The 24624-nt window shown below is 30.1% G+C and overlaps 1 protein-coding gene across 9 annotated transcripts in view; it reads right to left on the bottom strand.

The window, feature by feature from the left end:
- LOC142321890 (uncharacterized) overlaps nt 1-24624 on the bottom strand; it is a 301836-nt gene that overhangs the window by 37743 nt on the left and 239469 nt on the right. For 2 of the 9 annotated variants that reach the window (XM_075360376.1, XM_075360372.1), the window contains exons 1-5: nt 24228-24324; nt 23449-23639; nt 12206-12347; nt 7737-7848; nt 2120-2268 (exon numbers count right to left, since the gene is read on the bottom strand). In XM_075360376.1, coding sequence (XP_075216491.1) covers nt 2120-2268; nt 7737-7848; nt 12206-12333 — 389 coding nt within the window. In that variant the 5' untranslated portion in view covers nt 12334-12347; nt 23449-23639; nt 24228-24324. Of the gene's footprint in view, nt 1-2119; nt 2269-7736; nt 7849-12205; nt 12348-23448; nt 23640-24227; nt 24343-24624 lie in introns of those variants that run through there. The other 7 variants (XM_075360375.1, XM_075360374.1, XM_075360381.1 and 4 more) reach the window with 5 other exon arrangements.

Raw genomic sequence — 24624 nt, 5'->3', positions numbered from 1 at the left:
AATACTACAATAACGAAAATTGCGTAATAATTTAAACAAGTGCTACTATCTGTTGCAGTTTTTATCTATAAATAAAAAAAAATTTCAATTTGATAAACCATCAGTGTGTTTGTGAGAAACAGTCATATAAAAACTAAAATTAGCGAAAGATTAAGGTTAAGACATCTCTTCATCTCAATATGTTGTACTAGGTGGTTTATTTAATAGAATTTGATTTAACAGTATAACGGGTGACGTATTGCTGTGCACATAAGCTGATGGCTGACTTACCATGCTATTAACTATCCTGAACTCTGACAATGTACTGCATACTATGTAAGTACACGGAGCTATAAGAGACGTTTCCGTAAGGAATGACTAACTAACCGTTCTACCTGTCTTATCAGTCTATCTCTCTTGCACGCAATGTGCACAGCTATACGTTGCCTGCTATACATGGGAGTAATATACCAATCTTAAAAATATTCACATACACACACACATATATATATATATATATATACAGAGAGATAGAGAGATGGGGAGAGCGGGGTATTTGAAATGATCAAAAGCCTGAATGAACAATAACTTAACAGCTCATTTATTTCTCAAAGCAAGTTCTTATTAATACAGTTTTCACAGACTAATTTTATATGACCATACATTTTGTACAGAAATATAATTTTACTTATTCAAATAATCACTATATAACTAAAAATATTGGTTGAAATTAATGCACTCACTAGTAAAGTCATCTACCAAGTTGGCAACCAAATATTATATTGTCTCTGCAATATTTAAGCTTGAGAATTAATGAATAAAATAACCATAATACATGAACAAAATACCTTAATACAATAAAAATTAATTAAAAACAAAGATAAAAAAAAAATGTATTAGTTATATAAATAAATTTACATAAATAAAAGAGCTATATATATATATATATATATATATATATATATATATATATATATATATATATATATATACAGAACTTGATCAACCTAAGTACAAAACGATAAATAAAGTAGGATGACACTTACCTTATTCTATCACATATACAAAAATGTTTTTATGAATTTCTCAGATCCTGTTATAGTCAATCATTTTTAAATTGTTCACGTCAAATTGCATATTACACATAGGCATTATCAAGAATAATAAAAATATTTTCTTTTTTTTTATTTAAAATACAATAAAAACTTTGTTAATTTAAAAAAAAAAGAAAAAATAACAAACAATCTTTTTTTGATCTCTCAGTAGTAGTGAAAAATGCTTGTTTTTTTATATTTAAATGCAACGTAATCAATTTCATAAATCCAGATCCTTCTATATTTTATAGATTCTTAACACAGCCAAAAACTTAACTAATGTACCTCAATTTCATATACTTACATCATTAATATACTATACACCTTACCAAATTCACAAGTCATGTCTAAAATTTTAGCTTCATTATCTTAATAGTAACCAGCATTCCACACCACCTTACTGCAGAAAGTGGTGTAAATTATTATGGAAGAAACCACTTCACAAAAACAATTTCTAGCCCTTTCACCAGGACTCAGTATCAGTTCTAAAAGCAGCTTTTCCATTATTAAGAACAATAACTGTAGTCAAGAATTTCAAGGTGAGGGATGAATGAAATAATTCTCCATTGTTTTCTCTGCCAAGTTGAATTTACCATTGTATAGTAAATTGTAGTTTATATTTAATTCTACAAGATACAAATTTTTCCTATTTACTAAAGAGACTGTCAATATAATGGAAACCAATACTCTAAAAAAAGAAACTTTGATTAATGAGTATATCAATCATAACTACAAAAAAAGGCTAAGACAAAAAGTGTAGAGCTAGAAATTACAAACCCTTTTCTATAGGGTAGGAGGGTAGCAGTCCTTTCATTACAACTAAACAAAAATGTAATTTAGTTTAAAATGTAAACTGGTCCCAAAAATTGACTTACGGTTTTGAAACTAACTCTAATGTATTAGAATGACATGTTTATAAATGTTGAATACTTTATTTCTGAGGGTGACAATTATACAATTAAACTGACTAAAATATATTTATAATAATGCCACAAATTAATCATTCATAAAAGAAATTTTAAAAATCAATAATTAAATGTTTATACCTGAGATGAGGAAATCTTTCTTTCCATTGCTTGCATTCAGCAGCCAAATTTGGATTAGAAATGAGATCACTAGAAGAATCTCCATACAATGCTGACTCTAATATTTCATATTGTTCGCTAAGCCTTTTGGTTGAATCATTTTCTAATTCCTAAAACAAAAGAAAAAAATATATATATGCACACACCGAACACACTCAAACACACACAAACTTTAGTTCACTTTAATTTTAAGAAATAACTGACACAACGCATTTCCATTTTTAAAACCTCATGGAAGCATTGTAAAAGTACCATACAGGTAAACCTTAAACCTGAAAACCATAAAGTAAATGGAATAAATATTGTTAATAACAAATTGCTTGACTTTTTTATTTTAAATAGTTTTAATAGTCTTAAAATTGTAAGTGATTTTAAATGTTTAATTAAAATTTTTCCTTACAACTGTTATACAATTTATAAATCTGTAAAAGAAAATAATAATTATTGTAATATATATTTAATAAAAATTTTATTTGATGAACAGATCAGATCAAACAATGTTGTCTAGAAACACTGAGTACATATTTAAATTTTAAAAAAATGTTTCTCATAATTTAAAGAAAATAAGTCTACTTAAAATACAAATAAGAAAAAAATACCTTTAGTCCCCTTTCTTCGTATGACTCTTTATGATATTGCAATAATGTTAATTTTTAATAACTAGAAATTAAGAAAAGGACATAGTTTAGTGGTTTGATACATTAAAGAAACCACCAGATAGATAAGTTAATCAGAGTCTTCTATCTGGTCAACTGTCATCACCAAAACTGGCAAACAACACTATAATGAAACATTTTAGACGAAGGAACAATCAGGCTGCAATCAGTTTGCTTGAGGTACCACAGGTTCTTTTTCTATCTTTCTTTTCTGTTTAGTCTCTGGAACCACCGTAAGGTATTACTTCAGAGAATGAATGAGGATGATATGAATGAATGAATGTAAATGAAGTGTAGTCTTGTACAGTCTCAGGTCAACCATTCCTGAGATGTATGGTTAATTGAAACCTACCCACCAAAGAACACCAATATCCATGATCTAGTATTCAAATCCACAGTTACCACGACATAATAGTCATGGCTGTAATTACTAGAAAATATATGGAAACAATTCCAGTTCTGGCTAACATGCTCCATATTTAGGGGATGAATCTCAAATGTAATTTTGTTTGTTCCACAAATTATGTGACACAGAGCATAAAACATGTTGTTACAGTCAGGAATTACATAGAAGACTCAATAAGTGTAATATTTATTACACCTACAGTTAAGATATATCACCACTTTTATTAAAATAATGCAGAAGTATAAAAGAAAATTCTGAAAATAATTGGTGACAATGAATTTTTAATTCTGAAAACATTTTTACAAAAATATATACTGAAAAGGATTCTTTATGAAATTAAATACAAGTAGCAAAAATAACACATTAAAAGTAAAATAAAAAATAACTAATATTAAAACCTAAAGTTATGAAAAACTGTTAACTAGCGATAAACAATGTAAATAAATGCTTATTCAGTGCTGAATGTTTCAAATATACAAATAGGTGTTAGATATTCTCCTGATAAACTGAATAAACATATGAATCATGCTACTTACTGAAAGGGAAGGAAGAGTATGCTTGCGCACTTTGTTGGGAAAAACTTCTGTCTACAATATGGCAATACAGAAGAGGGAAGCGACCAAAGGGAAGAGATTAGCAATTGGTTTTATATATTCGCCAACTATTTAAAAGGAAGTTTCTGACAAAATTTACATTTTGATTATGGTTTGGGTAATCAAAGTCTTCAATATAAAGGAGTGTGAAAAATACTTTCAAGTTTCTGCCATTTTCAAATGGACTACCAAATTTTTTTTAAAAAGAGGAGACTTCAAAAAAATCTTATCACTTATCTAAAACTTAAAAGAATATTTCAACAAAATTTCTGAGTCCTAATTTGAATGTTCATAATGGGTGAAGACTTTCAATTTTATCTAAAAAATAAGGTTTTTCTGGTAGTGGAAAAAATTCAGTTGCTCATTATTGTAACTGAAATATGTAAAAGAACCAGCTCAATATTTATGATAATATTCTGATGAATAATAAGTTGTCTATTAATGAAAACTGCAAACGAAACTAATATTTAAGTACACTGAAACACTTCAGATTATCTTTATATCGATACACATATTGAATATTTAGAGCACAGTGAATCCTTTAGTAATAATATTTAACTTAACTACAATTATTTTATTTATTTATTTTTTTTTTTTTTGAGGGGGCAAAAAACCTTTTTACATTAGTTGCCAGGAAAACAAAAATATTTTTTTTGTCTTCAGTCATTTGAATACAGCTCTACAAGATTCCCTATCTAGTGCCATTTCATTATACCCCCTACACCTATGTCCCTAAAAATTTGTTTTACATATTCCAAATGTTGAATTAAACACAAAAAAATACAATTACTATCACAGCTAACATACTAAAAAAATTAATTATAACTACTATCAAAGATAAAAACTTAAAAAATAAGTAAAACTTAAAAATAAATAATATTTAAAAAAACAACATATATGAGGTGTGGTTATTAAATAACGAAACTAATGCTGCTACAAAAGAACTGCGCATGCGCCAAATTCATGACCAACAGCTGTGTAGCATGAATCCTTCTCTTTCGATTTTTGCCACTCCAGTTTCTGTAGATACATTAGTCCGGCCAGAGCCTTTGTTCGGATAAAATCTGTTTTTTTTTGTTTTGCCGAAAAAATGATAAGTTTTTTATTAAAGCAAAGGACTGTCGTGAAATTTCATACGAAACTTGTAAAACCGCTAGTGAAACATATCTTTTATTAAAAAAATTATATGGCAACGAATGTTGATCACGTGCGTGGGTTTTTGACTGGTTTACGTTTTTTCAAGATGGCTGAGAAGACACTGAAGCTGATGTTCGCCCGGGTTACCCTTCCATGTCAGAAACAGAAAAAAGTATTTAAAAAATTGATAATCTGATCCGATCTGACTGTTGGGTAAATATTCATGAAATTGCTGAAACTGTAGGAATTGACAAAGAATGTGCAAGGCAAATTTTACATAACAATTTTAACATACAAAAAGTGTGCGTGAAAATGGTGACTAAAATTCTCACAATTGAACAAAAAGAAGCTTGTAAAAATATTTGTTCTGACACTTTGAATGCCATTGAAAATGGCTTCTTGGAAAGAATGATAACTTCTGATGAATTTTGGTTTTTCACTTATGGTCCAGAAACTAAGCGTCAATCCATGCATTGGAAGGCCCCCAACTTCATCGAGAGCTAAAAAAGCTTGAATGATCAAATCAAAATTTAAAGCGATGATGATTGTTTTTTCGATATTCATGGGACCTTCACTGGGTTCCTGAAGGTTAAATTATTAATCAACAATTACTACCTTGAGGTCCTTGCTCAACTCCTTGTAAAAATAAGAAAAAAATGACCCGATTTATGGAAGATAATGTCATGGATTCTTCATCACGACAACGCACCAGCTCACACTGTATTGTCTGTCAAACGTTTCTAGCCAAGTATAACACCCCAGTGTTAGACTGCCTTATTCACCTGAGCTGGCACATGTGACTTTTATCTTCCAGTGACAATAAATGGTCAATGGAAGAATAACCTTGCGGAAATCCAACTGTTATACACAAAAAAAGGCCATGTCTATCTAAGTACCATGTAAGCCTGCGGTTCACCAATCTCTCCATCACTTTACATAAAATGCTTGTCAAAGAGAGAGGACAGTAGCTTGAGGGGCTTCTTTTGTTTTTACTAGATTTAAGTATTGGTATGACAATGGCGTCTGATCAGACTGAAGGGAAGACTTGTGAGGAGAATATTAACCACAATTATAAGTAAGCAAGAAATATGTACCTTTTAATGATCACACAATCATAACTATAAATGACAAAGAAAGAATCCCAATACACAGACTTCTAGCACAACAACATCTTGATAACCACATGAATATCTTTCTTAATGTTGGAAAATTGTAATTTTCAACTTTAATTTTTAACTGCATACAAAACTGTTTTGATAAAGATATTTCTAACAAAATGAATAGATTGTAAAATCACATCCATATCATTGAATTTTGTTTCACATACTACATTAAAATAATTTTTGCATCAATAGGGTTTTTTGTATCATTATTATTTTCAACAATCGTTCATCTTACAGAATCTAGTCATGTCAATTGTAAGTAGTCAGCCTTGTTGTAGGTAATCTTATAAGTAGTGTGCATCCTCTGCAATTATTTAAATCTAACAAAAAAATTTAAAGAAGCAAATGTTAATTATATTAAGAAGTAATAGAATAGTATCAGTTTTACATTTTCAACTGTAAAACATTTTCATTTATAACATCTGTTTTCATTTTCCAACATATTATTGTGAATTCTCACCAAGTAAAGGCATCACCCAGAAGTAATATGACACCCTTGCATACAACACCCCTATGGATATATAGAAGAACTGAATAAAAATTTGAATGAGATTGAGAGGATTCATCAAACATCTGGCATCTTTGAAAGAGTCTGACAGTCAATGGAAAAATGCCTGGACGCATGTATTTTGAATGAGAACCGTCATTTTGGACAGCTACTTTAGCGTATTTTATTAATGTTTTATTATCCAATCTTATAATTTACTGATGGTAAATAAATTTTAATTGAAAAAAAATTGTTCCAATGTCTGTTCATTAAATGAAAAATGTATAATGTAAATTATTTGTCAATATTAATATTATTTATTATTATATTTCCATTATTTCAATATTTTATTTTATTGTAATATTTTCAATATTATTAAATTATTATAATTCATTACATGAAAATATAAATAAAATTATTCCAGCTGACATCGTGTCAAGTTATTTTATTTTATTCGGGAGGAAATGAAAACTTGTTTTTTAATCTAGAATGACTCACTTCAAGAATTTTTGCCAACTTTGGTAAAAACTATGAATTTTTTGTTCAACTTTTGTTAATTATGAACTGTGAATAAATAAGGTGTCACTTTCTTTGTCATAAAATGCTTAACATTTTTTTAAAACATTACATTTAAATAAAGCAGCAGTTACAAAGATATTAACAATTAAAAAGTTTAAATGGCCATCATATTGAAATAGATTGAGATATCAGGCTCAATATTTTTTTACAAGCAAACCTTTAGATACCCTAGCAGTATACAAAATTTCAGTTCTATATGATTAACCATTCCAGAGAAATAAATTTTAAAATTAAAAATACAAAATGGCAGATAGCTGGTAATGTAAGTGTTTCTGGATATATGTTGATAATAGTCTTTCCTTTATTTCAATGTGGGGGACCATCTCCTGAATTTCTGAAACGGTTTTTATAAAACACCTGTATAATGGTGTGTTACAAGTGAAAATCATCTATTTAAATCTATTTAACAGCATTTCTTTGAATATATATCTTCTTTTTTTTTAATATACAAAATTGAATTAAGTGGGTTAAATTAATTTCTTTTAAAGATGTTAAATTCATTAAAAAAAAACAAAAAACTGATGATCATGACATCAAAATACAATTAGTTAACTTACATCTGACCAAGAGGCAGAACTGGCTGCACTTTGTCCAGGCCAATCTGATGAAATTGTATCTGCAAACAATTGTTTCCAATCACCAGACCAAGAACAGTCACCAGCTGGCATCCTAAAAATACCAACAAAATAATTTCATAACAGGATTCTCAAGCACACAACAGACAACATATTACAAAACAAAACATTCCTAGCTTAGAAGAGAACTACTTGATAATAGAATCTTTTTTTAAAAAATAACTCCCTACAGCTAGTTAACGTCAAGCTTGGGATAAACACTACCCAAAACTGGTTAAAAAAAATTATACAAATACATAGATTTGAAGATAGTAATTAAGAATACATAAATCCAGCACACTTAATTGTACTTATTACAAATAAAAAATAAATCAACTTACCAATGAAGAATTTAGGTTCAATCCATCAGCAGAAAAACTATAATGTCTTTAAAATGAGTGCTGATATAGTTATTCAATCTATTAGTGTAGTATAGATAAGAATTAGTCCGAAGGCAATTTACAGTTTTTATATTTCAAAGTATTATAACCTTAAATTAATACTAATTTATTTAATTTCTCTAGAAACTTAAGTCCATAACAATTTCATAATACTGATTAATTTTGTAATTTATGGAAAATGCCACGCCTGAGAGATTCAAATGCAGAACTTCCAGTAATTTTTATATACAAAAGTGGAAAAAATGTTAGATTTCTACAAAAGAAATGGTTTATTTATTTAGAACTCATGGATAAAGAAAATAAGGGGAACCCCATAATAATTCAGTGATGTTTATAAGCTTTTAGGCACGGGAAATTGTAAGAGTATTATAGTATCAATTTCCTAGATCAGCTATCATAGATTAAACCCACCGGGTTGGTCTAGTGGTGAATGCGTCTTCCCAAATCAGCTGATTTTTGGGAGTCGAGAGTTCCAGCGTTCAAGTCCTGTTACAGTCGTTGATTTTTACACGGATTTGAATACTAGATCGTGGATACCGGTGTTCTTTGGTGGTTGGGTTTCAATTAACCACACATCTCAGGAGTGGTCGAACTGAGACTGTACAAGACTACACTCGTACATATCATCCTCTGAAGTATTATCTGAACAGTAATTACCGGAGGCTAAACAGGAAAAAGGAAAAGTTATCATAGATTATTTGGCGTTTCAGAAGGTATATGCTCCAGATCTTTATAATATATATTTAAACTATTTTTAAAAAAACTTAAATTGCAAAAAAATTTAAATCACATATTTAAGAATCTTAGTCACACAACACCAACCAGTTTTGGTAACATTTGTTAGTGATGTTTGAAATATGAATTTCAATTATAACTTTTCACTGTTAAATGTCTGTGAACCATTCCGAAAAACTACTAAAATAATCCCAAAGGAAAAAATGTGGTGGAGAGAAATTTGGAGTTCTTTGCTACCACTATCATTAAATAGGTGAAGAAATTCATATAACACAGCAATTGTTTCATTAGTAGTAATACATCACTACCTACTGAAACTAATATTCCTGCTTGTTTTCCTTTAACATGAATCATGATAAGATTTAAGATTTACTATCTATACTATTATAAAAATATAATAAAGTACTAAATGATAACTAAACACCTTTGTATGACTGAATGGATGTTTATGAAAAGTGTGAGTATTTCCTCCAATCCATATTCAGGAGTTTTGATTGTTCATATAATCAACCAGTTGAAACTATTTCTAATCACTAAAATAGGCATGATCCAGGATCTCTGTACAATTTTTATTAAACAAAATTTTCAAAATATTAAAATTAACAATATTATTTTTCATGGTCTCAGTTTATCAATTCATTGACACTCATGTGACAAGCACACAATTTTAACTTTTTGTCAGAAAACAGTATTTTTAACAATCTGTAACAGTAATTTCCTCAGAGATTTTGTGAGTGAGCAAATTAAATGCTCTTACACTCTCTCAAACATTTTACAGTTGGAATGGGTCACCCCATTCTGTAGAGTACATTTCATGAAATGCAAACATCAAATAAAATTTTGTGGACCAATTCTGAAATACAGAGAGAAAAATTTCAACTATATAACTTGTTTTATGTGTTAAAAAGATTTACACACAAAATAAATGCCTATTAATAAAAACATGCTTATCCATGAAAGTGATACGGCTGAAACAAAACAAAGGAATGAATACCAAAATAAAACAAAAAGCTTTTCAAATGTTATGAGTAAATATTAGAGTAAATTGTTAAGAGATATTGGCATCTGACAAATAATATTGACAAATTAATATTATGACAAATTAATATTAACAAATGATATTGGTATTGGCATCTGACAAATTCAGTAAAAAAATATATTCACATGCCTATGTTACCCTCATTCAAATAATTTACATCTTTTTAAAACACCTATTACTTCTGGAATAAAAGATGGAATAGGAAAAGGGTACAAAGGAAGGAAAAACAAGAAGGTATGTAAGCTGAAGGAGAAGAAAGGTTAAGGAGGAATAATAGAGAAAAACATGGCTCGAAAACAACAGAATAAGGAAGGTTCAAAAAGTAGCAGTAGAAGAGGCATGGAAAGAAATAAAGCATACAGCAATGAAGAAATATTAAAAGAAAACACCATGCTGGATAAAAAATAAACAGTTAGTAGATGGTTCCAACTGAGGGCTGGAAAGTCAAAGAAAAAACATAAATCAAACATGAGGTTTGCAAAAAAAGAGAGCCGCAAACAAGCGATACAGAATGAAATTGTAAACAAGTACAATTTAAAAGGTTAGAAATGAGGAAGGTTCTACATTTAGTATTTAGAGGTTACTGCTCTATATTTTCAATCATAAGAATTTTTTTACATGCTACAAGGATAGTTCAGAAAGTTCTCAGCCTGACAAAGAAACACAAGATTTTTTCAAAAAATTTCATTTCAACAAGTTACCTTGAAATTCGATACATAGAGATCAATGACTAAAACATTTTAATACCCTCAGTAGTATAATGCTATTTGTCTAACCCGACAGAATAAGCAGTTGTCTCAGCTTTCACCTTATCACTTGAAGTGAATCTTTGTCCAGCGAGCCACTTCTTCAGGTATGGGAAGAGGAAGAACTGCTGGGAGCCAAATCCAATGCATGTGGAAGCACTTAGCATAAGTCACGGAGTTTTGCAGCAAAGACCTGAGATATGTATACAGACACATTATCGTGATGGAAGGGCACTTTCTTTTTGACCACATGTGGACGTTTAACTTGAGTAGCACCCATCAATTGGTCCATTAGTGAAGTATAACACTCTCCAGTGATAGAACTCTCCTACCTATGTCCACATAGTCTGTGCATCACACCATGAGAATCCCAAAAATTCATAGTCATGACATTTCCTGCAAATGAAACTTTTATACTTTCTTTGCTGCACTTTCACTTACTCCCACCCACTATTTGAATAGCTGTTTCATCTCTGCATGTAATGTTGAATCCATGTTTCAAAAATATTGAAGAAACTTAGCAGAATCATATTTAAATAAAAATACACACCCTCAAGAAGTGTTCAGTCAAATACATTTTTGGTCGACAAATGCCAGCAATCATGAGCAAAAAGCTTTTTCATACTTACAACACAATTTAAAATGTAGTGGTTACAGTTTAACAAAATGTTTGTAATGTCAACAAGCTTGCACATCTTCAGACACAATCAGTTGATACTTGCATTGTGGACTTCTGTAACAATTACATTGGTAATAATTGTTTTTGAGCATCTTAAGTATTCACTATCTTGAATGGATGTATGAACACAATTAAATATATGAACCACTTTTTTACTGGTGAAAACAAAGGGAAAAACTCCTTTAAAGTGGAATCTAACTCTTTCTGTATGTCCACCAGGGTTAAACTTTTTAAAAGAAAGAACTTTATAAAGTTCAAACTTCAACTTTATACATTTTTTAGAAAATCTCAAACTTATTTGTCTACTCGATCAGTACGAACAAGCAATTAAATGCGCATGCGTCTGAAACTTTGTGGCATGCCATTTAAAGCATCATAATTGGTACACATCATAGTTATTTAGTCATACTTGTACCATATCTGTGTACTTTCGGGCTGAGAACTTTCCAAACAACCCTGGTATTCTTATCAGTTTTACGTTGGACAAATAAAACAAATTTGAAAACAAGAGTGACTTCTCATTGCTGTACAAATAAACTGGCCCAATGAAATTTTTGTAACATACCAAATATTTGGATTTTGGTATAGACATCTTGGTGAATGGCAATCAAATAATCCTTACTGTATTAATCCATAATTTTTTCCTGACAAAATAAGTTGTAATATGCACAATCGGGTCACAATTTGCACAATCAAAGTAAGTTTACTCTGTACAATCTTAACAAAAACATCAATGTAAAAATAAAAAATAAAATCTGAAAAAAATCAAAACAGCAATAATGTAATAAAACTTGGCTTCAAGTTGTACTAACAAGGAGGCAGCATCGGAAGGTAGAGGGGAGAATCTCTTTGGGTCAGGAGCAGCTGTTTCAATTGGTAATGGTGTAGATGCATGATGCCATGTTTGACCTACAATGGGTGAATGCCTCTTGCTTGCCATTACCTCACATAATTCTGAAAACAAAAAGCATACATTAGATAAAATCAATTTAATTCTTAGTAGTATGAAAATTTTTTCTTCTTTTCTTTTTCATCTTATCAAATATATAAAATTAAAAGACCAATATTTACAGCACACAAGGTAATATGACATATATATAATCTAATAATGGATAAAATTACAAACAAAAGCATTCAGCCACCATTAACAAAGAATAAAAAACTAGATGCTCATTTGGACTGCCAAATATTCATCTTTAAACTTTATAAAAGAATTAGCAAAAATCAACATCATTACAAAACCGAAATTTAAATAGATGAATGTTTAAGAAACACTAACCATAAAAAATAATAATGGAATTATTTACTGAACAGCAACACAAAACATACCATTTGAAAATTATTATAACTTCTAAAGTACTAATTTTCAAATTACACTTTTATTTCAGAGCTCTAGATCAGTTCTTCAGGAAACTGTTGACAATCCTCCTACTAGTGGCACAGTAGTCAATGGGATCATCATAAGGATATGAATTCCTTAAAAATACTGAGCGATATATTTTACCTATGTTGTGTTACATGTAATTCTGTTCCACTGTCTGCAAATTCTTAATGTAAGTCCCCAGCAGATAATTTTGGATCAAATTTACTTTTCATTATTAATAATAATCAATCCTGTGTTGGGAATAGTATTTCTTTTAAGGTCACATTTGCCTTTCCTCTCAGATGAAGAGGAGGAATATTTCTTTAAATTGTTTAAAAAAGTAGCATTCACTGTTCGTAGTCCAACATCACATTAAGAAGCTATTTGTGGTTGTGTCATATTGATATGCTCAGAAAGAGAACATTTTTAAAAGCTCTCTTGGAGTTATATCAATTATTATATATTCAAGAAACATAGAAGAAAAAATACAAAAACATGATTTTGTAGTAAAAAATGAAATAAGCTTACAATATTTATAATATGAAAATTGCTAAATAATGAAAGAAAATAATCTCACATTACAAAGACAACTTAAAGGATGGATGTTGTGGTCAAGCAGTGTAGCCACAATATAGAAATAGACAAAAAATTCTGTGTTTGGATTAATTTGCATGCTACTGTATATGAATCAATCAATACACTACCCAAATGGATAATAAATATTAGCAAACAGATCATTCATACCAAATCACATAGCCCAACTCAAAACTAAAAATGTTGCTGATAAAATGTATTTATTTTTTGATTTTTATTGTTGAACCTTCTGAAGAGAATTGAAAAACAATGGATACTTTATTTAATGAATGTTTAGTTCAGCCATTTTGTATTGATACATGCTAATAATACACATTTTTAAGGTTTTTGTAAAGTTTAACAAATTCCTTGTTTTAAAGACATTAAGCTCAACAAAAACCAGATTTATGCACATGAAATGTTCAATATTCTTTGTCCAAAACATATTTTGGCCTTCCTAAAGAAAATAGTTCAAAAAAATTGTAGAATCTAAGTTAGAAAAACACAATCTCAAAAACAAGTCACAACCTGAAGAGACATATCTTTTTTTTAGATATTGCCTTCAACTTCTTGAACTATCATGGATTAGGATCCCAAATCCTGTTACACATTTTTCTTCACCTACACGGAACTCTGCCATAATATCTATACTTCAAATATGATCCAAACAGGTTATATCTTTCAATGCTCTAAAAAATTTCATCTCTGCAGCTTCTTCACGATTTTCATCTTGCTTGGTCTTGACCCATGACTCGCTTCCATATAACAGAACTGGGCACGCCATAACATTATATAGACTATTTACATTCACTTTTCAGTGTTTTAACATAGTGTCTATTTTCCACATATGCCTTCAAAAGTATTTAACTCGTTTTCTATATCGGGCTCCCCAGCTATCATAATTTTACAGCCAGATAGTAAGAGTGACTAACTTGTTCAAAACTTTTACCTTCCAGATCAATCTTAGAACGTATAATATTTTTTTCTCTATGAATTAAAATAATTTTATTAGTTGAGATTTTAAGAATGTATGCTTTAGCCAAATTGTTGTGACATAAACTGCCATTTGCAGCTGATCTTCTGAAGAGTGAATTATAACCTAACCATCAGCAAATATTAAAATATTCATATATCTATCCACTCCACTTCCAACTGCATTCCTGGATCTACACACTGCTTTTAACTTCTCACTACATCATCGCCTTATATATTAAAAATGTTGGTAACATATTACACCCTTGCCTAACTCTATTAATTAAAATATATAATGGGAAGTAATTTCCTACCAATGTCAAAGTAGATACTAATATTTTTAAATTAATCTTTAATGACTCTCATAAGATGAGAAGAAAAACCTCTCGTCTCCAATATAGTCCAAAGGAGACTCCTGTTCACCTTATCAAATGCTTTCTCTAGATCAAGGAAAGCTATGTGTTTCACAATTAAATTCCACTGTCTTTTCAATAACCTGTTGAAGCGTAAAGAAAGCATCAATGCATGACTGCCCTTTCCAAAATCGCTGCTGTTACTCTTCCAACAAAATAGCATCACTCATTTTAGTCAATTAGCTATTAATTATCCTGTAATATACATATAACTAATAATCAATATGCAGATCTCTCAGTAGTTACAGCAGATATTCCTGTCATCTTTCTTAAGAATGATTTGGCCATTGCTTCTTTCCAATAAACTGGTACTGTTGCACTATTGCAACATTCATTGATAAAAGTTAAAAATATTTCCATGAAGACAGATCCACTCTATATTTAAACAATTCTCCATTCAGATTATCTCGACCCCAAGCTTTCCTATTCTGTAAATGTAAACAAGGCTTCTTCTAACTCTTAACATAAAATTTCATCCAAATTGATTTGGAGTACGTGTCTCCAAATCATACTCATACTCCAAACATTATCATCCTGTAACTCATTACATCAGAATTCTTTATAATGATTCACCCAATCATCCTCAATTGCACTGAAATTCAGCTTATCTTTTTCATCTCTATTCATATGTCTTAAAACTTTATATACCATACTTTGTCCTCCACATACATCTTCCTCTACTCGGCTCATATACCAATCCCAAGATTCCTTCTGAGTTCTAGCCACTATCGCTCTTGCTCTATTACGTTAGATCTGATATCTTCTATACTCCTCTACCATTTTACCCTGCAAATATTTATGATAAACAATTTTTTTTTCTTATATGGCATTCTTAATTTCATCAATCAATATATGAAGACCCTCCCTCCTCATATTTCTTTTTTTGGAACAAAGAGCTTCATCTACAACCTTCTTAATCATCAAAGCTCAGATTGTTCCATTTCTTCTTAACAGAAGGGCAAGTCCACATTACTTAAGTGTTGAGCCAGCCTACACTATATAAATGCCTGATACTTTACTTTTGCAATAAATGAACATTGTAAACATACCTCTTACCTGCCCTTTTTAAAAATTTGCTCCTTTTGTATTTGTAATAATTTTACCTTAACCATCCAATATCACAACCTCTACGTACACAGACATTTTTAAATAAATTTTATATTTTATTGTTAACAATAATATAATCTATGAGAGACTGACTTCCTCTAGCAACCCAAATGTACTTATGGATTATATAAAAGTCAAAAGTATGGAAACCCCTCTACAACTTTAAAATCATTCCAGATAGAATACTATAACTTTCAGGGTTAAGAGAACGGTCAACTACTTTGGCTTTTGATTAGAAATAAAATCTCATTCCTTCTTTGGAGGGGCCCAGGGGTTGTAACTCAAATATTTTAACGGTAATACCCTTTGTGTAATACATCATTTTAAAAGTAATTTAAGACAAGAAAAATAGTATAAATAAAAGGTTGGTACAATGACTGCACCCGAAATGGCGGCGGGATAAATTTAGAATTTTGAAAATTACTAAATTTCATAAGTTTAAATAATAAAATAATGAGATTAGAAATAACAAAGATGGACCACTGAATGTGAAAATAGGAGGAGAAAAGATTATGGAGGTAGAAGAATTTTGTTATTTGGGAAGTAGAATTACTAAAGATGGACAAAGCAGGAGCGTTATAAAATGTTGAATAGCACGGCGATGTAAAACAAATTGTTAGGGATGTAGGATGTAGGAGGTATACCAAAATGAAGTGACTAGCACTAGATAGGGAATCTTGGAGAGCTGCATCAAATCAGTCAAATGACTGAAGACAAAAAAAAAATAATAAAATTAAATAAAAAGAAATTAAACTGGATTAAATCAAAATTTAATCTACTTTAATTAAAACTGACTTTAAAAGTTAAATTTAAATTTAAAAAAATTTTATTTTTAAACAAAAAATTGTTTTTGTTTCAATTTAATGGGTAAATAAATAAAAATATTGACCTATCATGCTGATCATTGATTGTCTCTTACTATTGTTGCAAAATTAAGCTTACTTCATTGCTACATAATATTCCATTTAGAGGGTTCAACTACTACATTGTTAGTTTCTTATGAGACTTTATTTTGTCTGGTTAGCTAAATAACTGATTTAGTCTACCTTAACCACATTGTATATATATCTTTTTTATCTTTTTTGTAATTGTTTTTTAATGAATTCATTTTTTCTGTGTTATCTGCTAACAATGCTATCATGTCAGTTAGTAAACAGGAGAGGGTCACACTTTTAATGATGAGGAACTTTGATGATAAAGTTAAGTCATATAATGAGTCTGTGAATTGTTCAGTAACATGCAATATATGATTTAATCTGGTTTTTGATGCTAAAAACAAAAATTAACTCAGAATTTTTCTATTACCCACCATTTTTGAAAAAAATTTAAATTTTAATTATTTTCATTTTTTAACGTATAGTTATCATTTTAAGTTCCTATATTCTATGTTGTTAGCTCATTTTTTATTGTTTAACTATGTTAACACAATTTGTAAACTATAAATAAACTATACTAGACAAAGAACTAAATCATATCATAGTCACATATTATGACATCATATCTAATACTGAAGAGTGAGCATTCACGGACAAGATTAATCATGTCTGTGCAGGTCAAAACATGTAGCTGAAAACAAAGCTGTGTTGTTTGTATTAAACACTGGATTTAGGAATGAATTACTATTGTTCAGTCGTATTGCTGTTTTAAGTTTAATGCAGTGTCATAATGTCTCAAAATTTTGTAAATGATGTGGATGCCTTTTGTTATGTATCTGGTGAGTTTACCGTAAAATCAAATAGAAAAAAAATTACAACTTAATTAAAAAAGAATATAATTTGTACTTTCAATGTAAAATTGATGATCAGGATAAGACGTGGGCTCTTTATAGTAGTATGCACTAATTGTTCTGAATATTTAAGAGGATGGCTGAAAGGTACACAGAAGGCTTTGTCATTTCATGTACCTATGGTTTGGTGTGAACCAAAGGATCATGTAACTGACTGTTACTTCTGTTTAACAAGTGTGTCAAGAATTTCTAAAAAATCTAAATATACTGTAAAATATCCTTCATTGCAATCTGCAATCAGGCCTATACCTTGCAGTGAAATTATTCCAGTTCCTGAGCTACCTGTAAATGCATGTTTCAAAAGCAGGCAGTACTGAAGAAGATAACAATGATTCTGATTTTCAATTATCTTCCAATAAGCCACATCTTATATGACAAGGTGAATTAAATGACTTGGTAAGGGATTTAAATTTATCAAAAAAATCAAGACTGCAAGGTTGGAATTTACTTTAAAAAAATACAAAATTTTTGGGCTTTTGAAGCTGACAAAAAGAACTTTCTCACTACTTTATTGATGAAAATAACTTGGTTTGTTGCACAAATATTGATAAGCTTATGCTGCACTTGGGACAAGTTCATAAACCTGAGAACTAGCACCTTTTCATAGATTCATCCAAGTACAGTTTAAAAGTAGTTCTAAAACAGAAAGTAACAAATATCTTTTGATACCAATTGCTTGTGGTATTAATTTGAAGGAGACATATGATGTGATGAAAGATGTTCTTCAAAAAAAAAAATTATATAAAACATAGCTGGAACATATGTGGTGACTTGAAAGTTATAGTTACTTTGTTAACCAAGCAGTTAGGCTATACTCAGTACATGTGTTTTCTTTGCAAATGGGCAGCTGAGCTAGGTATAACATTATGTTACCAATCAGTGGAAGAAATGAGACAACTTAACTCCAAATGTGGACAGTCCAGGACTTTTATACATCAGGCAGAAATTTCTGAATGTAAGTGAAGGAAACATTAAAGAAGTAATATCTGTTGGTCCTCAAATAAAAGAATTGGTCAAAGGTGATGTATTTAACTCAATGTTAAATAATGTAGAAAGTGCAGCTGGGCTTCATTTAAAGACATTTAGTAATATTTTCTTGGCAAACAAAAATCTGACAATTACCATGATATTGTTAATCAACTTCTTACTTCATACAGAGCTATGGGATGTAATATGTCTTTGAAGATACATTTCCTTCACTCAGGTCTGGATTTTTTCCTGAACAACCTCAGAGACGTAAGTGACGAACACAGTGAATGTTTCCACCAAGACATTTCCGTGATGGAAAGCTGCTATAAAGAGAAATGGAATACTAACATGCTAGCCAATTACTATTGATCATTAATTCAGGAGGTGCCTGAGGCTATTTATAAAAGAAAAGCATCTGCAAAATCATTCTAACAGAGGTATGGCCATGCAAAATTACAAATTTTACAGATTTTAACTACATTTTCCTTTAATTTTTTGATGTGTAATTTATTTAAAACTAAGGGTGATAGAAAAATTGTATTTACAGATCTGAAATGTAAACAAAAAATCAATTCAAGAAATGATATCACATTTAAAAAAACATTAAAATACGTTTTTTTTTGTCCATCGTAAACCTGCAATGAAGAATAACAAATCATTAAACTGTGCAAGAATTTATAAAGAATCCTCCTTCCTCGACTTAACGAGCAAAGGCAGCAAGATGATAACATAACATTAGCCAAAGTTCAGTCATTTGAATATTAAAAAGAGAAAATATCAAATCCTTCAAAAATTCATCTGATGCAAAAACTTAATGAAGATGACTATGATTGAAGACTTTAATTCTGCGAAATTATGGTGAAAAATATTTCAGCAGATCCTAATTTATTAAACAATGTAGTGTTTAGTGATGAGGCCACATTTTTTTAAATGGCAATATAAATCACCATAATTATCGACAATGGACTGATATTAATCCACAACGGTATTGTGAGACACATATATACAGCATCCATTGAAAGAAAATGTATGGGTAGGTAATGTTGATGGACAATTGATAGTGCCTATATTTATTGATTGAAATTTAAATGCAGTGAAATTTTATGAGAGCTTTGCTTCTTGACCTTATCATCCAAAACATTGTTGGCCCAAAACATTTGGTTTCAACAAGATGGTGCCCCACCTCATTTCAGTCTTCAGGTACGTGAAATTTTTGATGCATTTTTTCCTGGAAGAAGGCTAAATGGATCAAAATAGAATGGCCAGCAAGGTCACCCAACTTCTCACCAATGGATTACTTTCTATGGGGCCACTTAAAAAATACTGTTTTATCATAAGCCTAAAGATATTGATGATTTACAAAACAGAATTTGAGAATCAGCACAACATATCACTAGAGAATCATTGAATAATGCAGTATCATCACCTTTTTACAACAATATTGTACACTGTCAAACAATAGGAGGACATTTTGAACATTTTTTTAAAATGGAATGCAAGTAAATAAGCTAATGTTATGCTTAATAAATAATTTTTTTTAAACTAAATTTGTTTGATAATATCCATTTAATCAAATTTATTTTTTGTGATAACAGTTTCTTAAATGATCAATGTAATTTTTCAAAATCCAAACTTTACCCCACCAACATTTTGGGTACAGACATGATACCAAATTTTTATTTATACTACTTTTCTTGTCTTAGAGACCTTTAAAATGATTTATCATGTAAAGCGTGTTACCATTTAAAATATTTGAGTTACAACCCCTGGGGCCACCCCTCAAGAAGGAATTGAAATGTTGTTTCTCATCAAAAAATAAAGTAGTTGACCAATACATTATCCTGAAAGTTACAGTATTATATCTAGAACAGTTTTAAAGTTATTAAGGTGTTTCTATATTTTTGATTCTCTCTGTCTAGTATATGTATATATATATATATATGTGTTCTTTCTAAAAATCTGATTTGGACACCAAATAACTTCCTTTTACATACACATTTTTTTTACAATCAGGGTTAATTATTAATAAATCAATACATTTAAATTAAAAAAAAAAAAAGGAATGAATTTTTTTCAAACTGATGTGCCTTCCCCTTGTACGATCCAAATATTTCATTAATTAAAATGGTACTTACGTATTAATGCCACCGCAGCTACAGCTGCTGTTTAGGTTATGTTGACTTCATGTACTGACAAATCGTACGTATATCAAAATAACCTATGCTCACTTCACTCGCTAACCTCTTACGTATTAACGCCACCGCAGCTACAGCTTTATTTAAAAACAAAGTAGTCAATCGGATTTCGGTGCTATAACATTAAGGTTATATTATTAATAAATGGTATATATTATGCATATTTAATGTTAATTATAAGAGGTTAGCGAGCGAAGCGAGCATAGGTTATATTTAGTTAGGTTATTTTGATATTCGTGCGATTTATCAGTACACGAAATCAACATAACCTAAACAACAGCTGTAGCTGCGGTGGCATTAATACGTAAGTACCATTAAAATTTTATTTGGCTATAACTCTGTAACCAATGAAAATAAGTACAACTTATGATATATTGTTGAAAAGCTCTCAATGAGGGCTGATTACTGCAGTTAAGAAAAAGTCCAAAATCAAAATCTTTTTGGATTTTGGGCTTTTTTGGACACTTTTGGTCCAGTCGATTGCAATCAAAAGGGGAGGTGCACGGTGCACAACTAGATGTTACAACAGTCCTAAATCCAAAATTTCAACATTCTACGGCTTATAATTTTTCAGTTATGCAAGATACAAATGTATGTATGTACAGATGTGACATCGAAACTAGTCAAAATTGATTCAAGGATGATCAAAATGGATATTTCCATTGAAATCTGAGATTTTTCGTGATACTTTGTGAAATTTTTCATAATACTTCCTTTACTTCAGAAGTAAAAATGTATTACACACTTTTAAAACATTATAGACAGCAAAAGCTCTTAAAGCTTGTCATTTGAATTCAGGTGGTCTTCACAAAATGATCCCACAATTCCACTTATCAGTATATTGCGAACTATATCATTTAGATCAACTATAATAATTAAACTTCCCTTTATATTTTTACTATTTGTAATTGTTTCTAAAACCACTTCTTTTGCTTCTTCAGGGGTATATATACTGCTACCACTATAATACACCCTTGACTGTATTTAATGGTGCAGATTAAATTATACTTGCTCACAAATTTATAATTTATGATTCAAGTTGACTAAAGAGGATCCACTACTATAGCCACACCCTGGGCCCTTGTTGTCTTCAATACATCACTATACAGCAGAGTGTGAATGAACACTTATTAACTTGCTCCCTGTTTTTTTCTGAGATGGCAGCAAAATTTATTTTATTTTCTTTTATAACCACTAAACTCTCAATTTCTTTGTCATAGATCAGGGCATTCCATGTAGCCACTTTTAAATATTCCACTATTCCAAACTCCTTTTTCTTTTTGTTCTTTTGCAAATTAATTATCCTGTTGATCCATTCATATCCCTCGAGGCTCTCGTTTGGTGGTAGGGCAGCTACCTTACTGCCTCCAAATTTGCAGGATTTTTTTTAGGGTGATCTCCCTTAGGTTCTTACACCCACTATGCTGTTGGAAATCTTCCTCTTCCACCATCAAGACTGGTTCTTCACCTATTATAGGCCCTATAACAGGGAACTACCACTTTGAGTCAGATCGACCCAGGTTTTTTTACAAGGTTGATACTTCTCCCCAACCTCTTGATTGATGGGCCTGAGCTTGGAAATAGCTTGCAGTGGTGTTTTGGAAATTGTAATGTGCATAAAATCTACTTGGCTACTTTCAAACTTAAATAATACAAAGGAGCACAGCACAAAAATCTCAAATTTTCACAAATCTAACTTTATGTATGCGGTAATAAATCATTATTAACAAATTTCAACCTATAGTTCACTTTGAAGTGAAGGAACCTAGCCTCAACTAGTGTTACAGTGCAATACAATAACCAGAAATTTGAGGAAATATTTGACCCCCATTTCATGTTGCATTTTATCAAGTGAGTTATTATTGGGAGGGCCCTGACTGGAACAAGTTCCAAAAATGACTCTAGCCTCAGAGTAAACTCCACTGTCATGAGAAACACCCTGCACAATTTTTATGTTTGGTGAACATGCTTTCATCAACTTCTATATTACATTCTTCACCACCAATCATTACAGACAAATGTTTTTTGGACAATTCAATGCATATCTCATGCATGTAATTATCCCAATCAATTAGTTGGAACAAGGAGTTCAAGTTTACATTCAAGCCATCTCACTAATACTTTTTCTTCACTTGATCTGTAAATGAAACAAACAGCCTTAATGAATGGTATGCAGGGATTTTCAAACAACTCGCATGTTTGCTTTCATATGACCACTACATAAATTACATCACTGGACCCTCTCATTGAATAGTTTCATTTCATGGTTATTCTAACATATCCTCTTCCATGGCAGAACCCTTCATTTCTGAAGAAAGGCTACTAGGTCTCCTCGATTGTTGGCAAATTTTAAATTAATTATTTTCAAAAAACAAATGATAAAATACACCAAGAATTCTATTGATAATAAAAGCATATGCTAGTAAATATCGATAAATATTAAATTAGATCATAAACACAATATAACAAAAATCATTGTAACTAAAAAGTGCCCTCATGTAAATTAATAAATACAAATAACAATAAAAACTGTACAAGTACAATTTGATTTAGTAGACTTGCAAACTTATCAGTCTACCTCCCTATTCCATATAAGTTATTATCTTCTCATGTGTCATCTGCATAATTGTTAAAAATGTTAACAGCTAATTATATATTAAGATAAATCTATACTCACATCAAATAACTTTTTACTTTCAGTCAACAATAAATCTCATGCACTGCCACTCCTAAATCTATACTCACACCAAATAACTTTTTACTTCCAGTCAACAATAAATCTCTTGCAATGCCAATCCTACATCATGAACAGTACAGGGGAGTGTCCAATTAGTCGTGAAAAAATAAATATATATTAGATCTAATGACCTAAAGGCAAAACAAACAAAGAACAATAATTTATTAAAATGTTTATTACATAAAAAACCAGTAATTAGGAACATGGTGTTGTAGAATTACACTAAAACATGCTGGTCTTAATCAGTTTTTCATTAAAATGTACTTTAACTATTTTTTGTTATGCCCACATCAATGACAATTTAATTGCTGGATTTTAGTCACACTTCATCAAGCGACTAATATGTCTAGACAAGGCCAATTATCTAAATTGTAATTAAACATGTATTTGGATGCAAGCCAGCATAATGATAAAACAAAAATTAAATAAAATTTCAATGGATAAGAATAATATTAGTAAGCCTAACCTAACATTAAGTTGCATAGTTTTAAATCAGTTTTCATGGGACAAAACCCCACTTATATTATTATTTAATACTGAATGGGTATTTCCGGATAAACAAAAATAAAAACCACACAAAACACCTGCATACATAATTTTAGTCAACTGCAAACAGGACCAAGTCACAGAAACAAAAATATCATTAAACAAGGCACATCACTTAAATGAAAAAGATGGTAATTGGAAAATCTACCACAAAAACATAAATCAAAACTTACATGAGATGTAATGACGTTATAATGTATATATGACATTTATAAGAAACCACGAATAGGATACCTAACAAGATTAATCGCGCATAAACATAATTTAAATATGGGAACTTGATCCAAAATTTCCCCACTTCAGTAATATATTTTCATTTAGGTAATCAAATTTTAATACAATTGTTAATTTTTGGATATATTATCGGTATAGTTTATTAAAGGAAATATTATAGAGTTATATTCAACCATTTTTTTTTAGATTTTATATAAATTTAACAGGAACAATGGACGCTTCACTATACTCCATATTTTCGCAAAAGAAATTATATTTAACTTCACTAAAACATAATTCTCTTATTACTTTGACTTTTAAGCTAGTTTTAATAAAAAATTGGAAATTTCATACGTG

Source organism: Lycorma delicatula, chromosome 3, assembly GCF_047948215.1.
Source record: "Lycorma delicatula isolate Av1 chromosome 3, ASM4794821v1, whole genome shotgun sequence".
In the NCBI taxonomy this organism is placed as follows: Eukaryota; Metazoa; Arthropoda; class Insecta; order Hemiptera; family Fulgoridae; genus Lycorma; species Lycorma delicatula.
This window is presented reverse-complemented; position numbering and strand designations above follow the sequence as displayed.